Source organism: Alligator mississippiensis, chromosome 13 (genome assembly GCF_030867095.1).
Source record: "Alligator mississippiensis isolate rAllMis1 chromosome 13, rAllMis1, whole genome shotgun sequence".
NCBI classification, from domain to species: domain Eukaryota; kingdom Metazoa; phylum Chordata; order Crocodylia; family Alligatoridae; genus Alligator; species Alligator mississippiensis.
Window position 1 is genome coordinate 8,363,777 of NC_081836.1, and position 5,537 is coordinate 8,369,313.

General features: G+C 45.2%; 1 protein-coding gene across 1 annotated transcript; it reads right to left on the minus strand.

Moving 5' to 3' along the window:
* LOC102571295 (phospholipase A2 homolog otoconin-22) lies at window positions 1-2,970 on the minus strand. Its single transcript, XM_006277799.4, has 4 exons — window positions 2,894-2,970; window positions 1,659-1,803; window positions 1,179-1,285; window positions 1-367 (listed from the first exon to the last, which is right to left on the minus strand). Exons 1-4 carry the CDS (start codon window positions 2,940-2,942, stop codon window positions 222-224), a joined length of 447 nt encoding a protein of 148 aa, XP_006277861.2. The 5' UTR covers window positions 2,943-2,970; the 3' UTR covers window positions 1-221.
* Between the last annotated feature and the right edge of the window lie 2,567 nt (window positions 2,971-5,537).

Consider the following 5,537-nt stretch of genomic DNA (forward strand, 5'->3'; position numbering starts at 1 on the left):
TTAGTAACAGAGCAGTTTATTAGGCAGGCCTGACATGTGGTTTCTCCTAATGGAAAGGTTAAGCTCTGCATTTCCTATGAGTGTCTCACTAACCAGACACCTGCTTACAGTTTTCATGGATTATAAGGAGCTGCAGGAGCACCAGGGAGACACAGAGCACTGAGATACACAGGGAGGCCCCTTTTCTGATCATCCCTTTGCTGTTCGGAGGGGGCACGTCCCTAGCAGAAAGGTCGGGGTCCCCTGCACCTCATAGTGGGGTGGTTCTGAAACATCGGGTTGTAGGAGAAGAGATGCTTGCGGAAGCAGCTGGCCGCCTTCTGGTCACATTCACATACCATCTTCTCGCACTGATCCCGTGATTTCACTGTGGGACAAGACCAACAGGGCTGTCGTGTCACCTGTATGCCCTGCGAGGTTGGCGGAAGCAGAGCCCAGCACACTGGAGATGTGGCCGTGGCACGACTCCGACTAGGAGAGAGGTGTCTATCTGTGCTCAATGAGACTCAGGAAGACCATATCTTTATCTACCCTTCCCAAAAGAGCAATATGGCAATTGCACCTGCACCAGGAGTGGTGGAGGCTGCAAATGAAACAGGAACAGTGGAAAAAACCCTGGTCACGCGCAGTTCACTGTACCCTTCAGCATCCACCTGCTGCCACTGTGTGACATAGGAGACCAGGCAAGATGGACCTAGGGTCTGACCCAGTAAATGGCAATTCTTACACTCTTATGCCCTAACCTTTGGCTCAATGCAAAAAAAACCCCCAATTTTCTGGGAGGGGAGGTATGTTGCTTTACCCTATATGGCAGCCCCAAGGGAAGTGCTGAACAGCCAGGACATAATGCCCTCGCCTGCCTCCTTCCAGCCTCACATACCACCTCTTCTTTTGCCACCCTGCCCTGCACCAGGACACCAATGCAGAGCAGAGATAAATAGGGCCTCGTCTCAGATGCCAGTAGGATCAGACTCCTTCTCCCCTAAAGTACAACTGTGCTGTACCGCTTTGCTTGAGTGCCTTCTTATGGTCAGCCCACAGGCCTGGGGCAAGCTACATGCCTGGGGAGTGGCAAGCCTGCACCTCCAAGCACTGAGCTGAGGCCTCGACACCGTGCACCGCATCAACCCCTGTGACCTCCGCCCTGTCCAGGGCCAGAAGACCCGCGCCTCACTCACCGCATTTGATCTTGTCCCCGTTTGCATAGAACCGGTAGCGGTGAGTGTCTGGAGTGCAGCCAAACATCTGGGCCTTGTTATAGCAGCAGTCATGGCCATGGCAGCACCTAAGTTTTGCAAAGAAAGGGGTAGAATAACTGGGGGGTCCAACAAGGGTCAGGGTTGAGAATCCAGTTCCAACTTGAGGAGAGCCTAGGCTCCAAGTTAGATGCTGTTAAATTTGCTAATGCCAATGCATATCTGGTTTTCCTTGATGTTCACAATCTATTCTGTGCCGGCAAGCACTCTTTCCCACACTTGTGGCTGGAGCCATTTATTTATGAGAAGCAAAGCAAACTATCCCATCTCTTCCTTTCAGCCTATCCCCAATATTTTCCCTTGGGTCCTTCTGGCCTTTTACTGTCATGAGTCACCAAACCAACCCCCAGCCTTGACTTGGAGGGAATGAGGCACCAGACGAGATTCATCATCCCCACTTACTTGTCGATTGGGTCCACGGGCACCCCTTGTGTCCCTGGCCCACAGTGGCATCCGTAGTTGCTGAAGTTGGCCAGATTGTGAGTGAAGGTGGTCAGCCGAATCAGCTCGTCAAACTGGGTGGCGATGCTGCTCACGAGCGTGACACCTAAAATACCAGCAGGGAGAAGAGGTAAGCGCAGCGTCGCGGCAAGGCACAGAGAAGGGCAATGAGAGGACTGGAGGGCATGGATACACACTACAGTGTGATTACTACTGTGTCATTTAACCCAGATTTTATACCACAGTATATCTATCCTGTAAAGGAGTGCACACATCACCAGCACTTCCAGGGTTGTTGTCTGTAGTAGGTGCATTTCCAGTGTTGAACCAAATTTGCATTGAGAAAATGTCTGTGCCATGGTGATGTGGGCTAGAAAGGAGTGCACACATGGATGGCACACTGGTGTGATTTTACCCTGGTGTACAGAGTTACTCCTTACTTTCCAAGGAGTAGCTCTAGCCCAGAATGGAGTGACTTACTTTGGCTCATTACTGTGTATCGTGTCCATTTTACTTTATCAGGAACAAAGTCAAATTACTCCAGAGTAAACGTATTTTGTGTCCATTCTTGGAGACGTTCAGACATCATACTCTGCATGAGTTTAGAGTCCTATCCGTATGCAGAGCTGTATAATCCATATGATGCTCTGTGCCCCAAAGAATTTATCTGTCATTTTATAACCCTGTAACTATTTCTATCTGTGCAATCCAGTCTATCTATACTGAGGTGCAATAATCAATACAATCAATGCATCCAATACTCCTGAGTACACCTGAGTTTTCATGCCAATGTAATTAAAATATATATTCTCAGTCTCTTGTATAATAATGAATTGGACACAGAAAAGAGAACCCAGTTACCACCAAGTATATCATAAAACCACATCCATGCAGCAAACATTATCTAATCACCAAATACCCATCTCCCTGGGTTTCCCTCTGTATTACATACACCAAAGTCAAGGGGGCTTCTCTCTTTTCAAGGCCCTTAGTGTCATAAATCAAGCCTGGTAAATCATTCAAAGACCACAGTGATGGGCATCCAGCAAATGACTCTACAGTGCCAATAGCAATGAATGGGAGAAGCATGCAGTTGCCTCATTTGGCACGTGGCAGAGAGGATTTTAGCCATAGAGGCTTTTTGGCTTCGACCCCCAGTGCTACCCCAGCTGAGCCACGCACCAGCCCTTACTTACCGCAAGCAAAAGTCAGCACGAAGATGAGACAGTGGCCCATCCTTGTCATTGTGTGTAACAGCTCTGGGACACCTTGAACACACAGCGTCTCCGGTCTGGGTTTCTGCTGGCTCTCTCAGAGGTCCGTTGTGCCTTTTTATGCAACTTCGGCCAGTCTCTCACATGGACCTGACTTGCCCCTTTTTTACGATAATTGCACATTTTTTTTACCTAGGGGCCATAATTACCTAAGAAACGAGCTGAAAACACTAGGCTATTTTCATATGGCCCAACGGGGGATGTGGGCAGTTCCCTGCGGTCAACCAGGTCTTTAAAAGCTACTGGGGTTTATTGTTTTAAAAAGCCAATTTTGCCTCCCATCCACCTCTGAAACTCAAACGAGCTGCATCTTCTGCAGACCTGGAGGCCTGTTATATCAGCAGGAAGTGCTGCTTAAAGTGAGAGGCTGGAAGAAATGTGCAGAGCATTAGTTGGGACTGTACCAGGGAGCCATACACTGAGAAGTGTTGCTTGGGGCTGCTCCAGTGGGGCGCTCTGTAGGCTGCCCTGCTAATGCACTTCAGCTCCTCTTGACTTGGAGCCCCCCATTCTCTGCCCAAACCAAAAAATCCTTTGTGCTTTGGGATTAAGCTTATGGTGGCTTTTCAACTAGTTCAGCCTGTGAGGGTGCAGCAGTATTAAGCTAGCTGATGATTTGAGATGAAAGGAGGAGGCAGCACCACGCCACTGAGCAGAGAGACAGGAAATCTCAGGAGTCTTGGTGGGACAGCAGTCAGGAGAATATGCAGAAGTGTTAGCTGATTTCCAAACCAGAATGAACAATATCTTTACCATTAGCAAGGCCACTAATACTTTTGATACATGACTTGTATGGCATTGACATGAAATGTCTATAAAGTCAACTGAATGGGTTCTTCTTTAATGGCTGCAATTAAAAAATATGTCTACTGAAACACAATTGCATTTGCTGTACAAAGCTTACAATTTGTGTCTAAAATATGTGTGACGATGATAGACTATGATCTGTGTATGCAAATACTCTCTCTCTCTCTCTCTCTCTCTCACACACACACACACACACACACACACACACACACACACACACAGAGGATTAATGGTATTTTGGATGCTCATCTATCATTATCTTGTATATAATTAATTACACATAAGTGTTCTCCTATATGTTACATGCACAAGGAACTGTGACTACGTGGCTTCAACTAATGTTACTGCTTTCACTGTGTATCTCTGGCTTGGGAAAGGAGCCCCTGGCTTGACCTAAATGGTTATAAAATGTAGCCCCCCCCCCGATTGTCTTCATTGTGTGAATATAGGATGTAGATGGAAAGGAGTTTTTGCTGTTATTAGAAGCTGACAATTTTACTTTGGACATCCTGTATTTTATATGCACGTCTTCTGCATCATGCATATAAAACTTATATGAACAGTACACGTGCATTTTATCAGTAAATAAATATTCACATATAATATACGCTACATATACATGTTATATTATTTATGTACCATCTAGTTTATAAATTCAATAAAATGTGTATGTATTACATATATACACACACACATGCACACACACATATATATAATATATATACACACACACACACACGTATATATATACACTTCAAGCTATACTACATAGGCATGGCAGAGAGAAAGGAGAGAAATAAAAGCATGCAATGATGCAGTATAGTATAATGCTTTAATTGGAATGAGTCCTGGATGACCTCATTGCTCATAAGTGCCAATGCAAACCTCACCAGAACATGGCACTGTCATGTGTTATGTGTCACACATTTTAGAGAAACATTAATTTTAGAAACTATTTTGCTTTCAAAAACAAATGGTATTGTGCTGTTTCTCATGTGCTTCTTTTTCTAAATGTGGCACACTGGAGTTACTTCCTAGAGGATGTGTCTACACAAGACACTAAATGTGCAGTAGCCTAATACCACTGCACAGTAGTGTGCTGGGCAAAACTCATGCTAATATGCTGTTGTGCAGTAGTATTAGGCTACTGCACAGTTAACATCACTAAAAAGCCGTGCATCGGTACTACTGTGCAGTAGCACCAGTTACGGAGCACTGATTTAGTACTTAGCAATGCAAGTACTAAACTTAATGCGCAGTAACTATAGCACATTAATGAATGTGTAGATGCACCCAGCCATCCAGGAGACTGAAGGACTAGCTGTGATGCATTAAAAAATTAAACCATTTTCCCGGTGGAGTCTATATAAACCACAGATTCATAGATTTTAAGATCCAAAGGGACACTGTGATGTTAGACCTGAACTCTCACTGTGGAACAGCGGCAAAATAAATGGTCCACGATTCTAAAAGAGCCTCAGCACAGCTCCAGGGACATCACTGGAGACACTGGTTTACAACAGCTGAGAAGCGGTCCAATAGACTTTAATGAAGCTATGACAACCTATGCCAGGTCATGGCAACCCCCTGTCTCTAGTCTTGTTTTTGACGTACGAGATCTTAAAATTGCCTCTAATCCAGGGCATATTATGCAATATTTAATCCCTGCTTCCATCTAATCCATACGGAAAGGATTTAAAAATATTTCTGGCACCACTTTATGAAAGAAAATAATAGCTACAGAAATGTTGCTTACGAG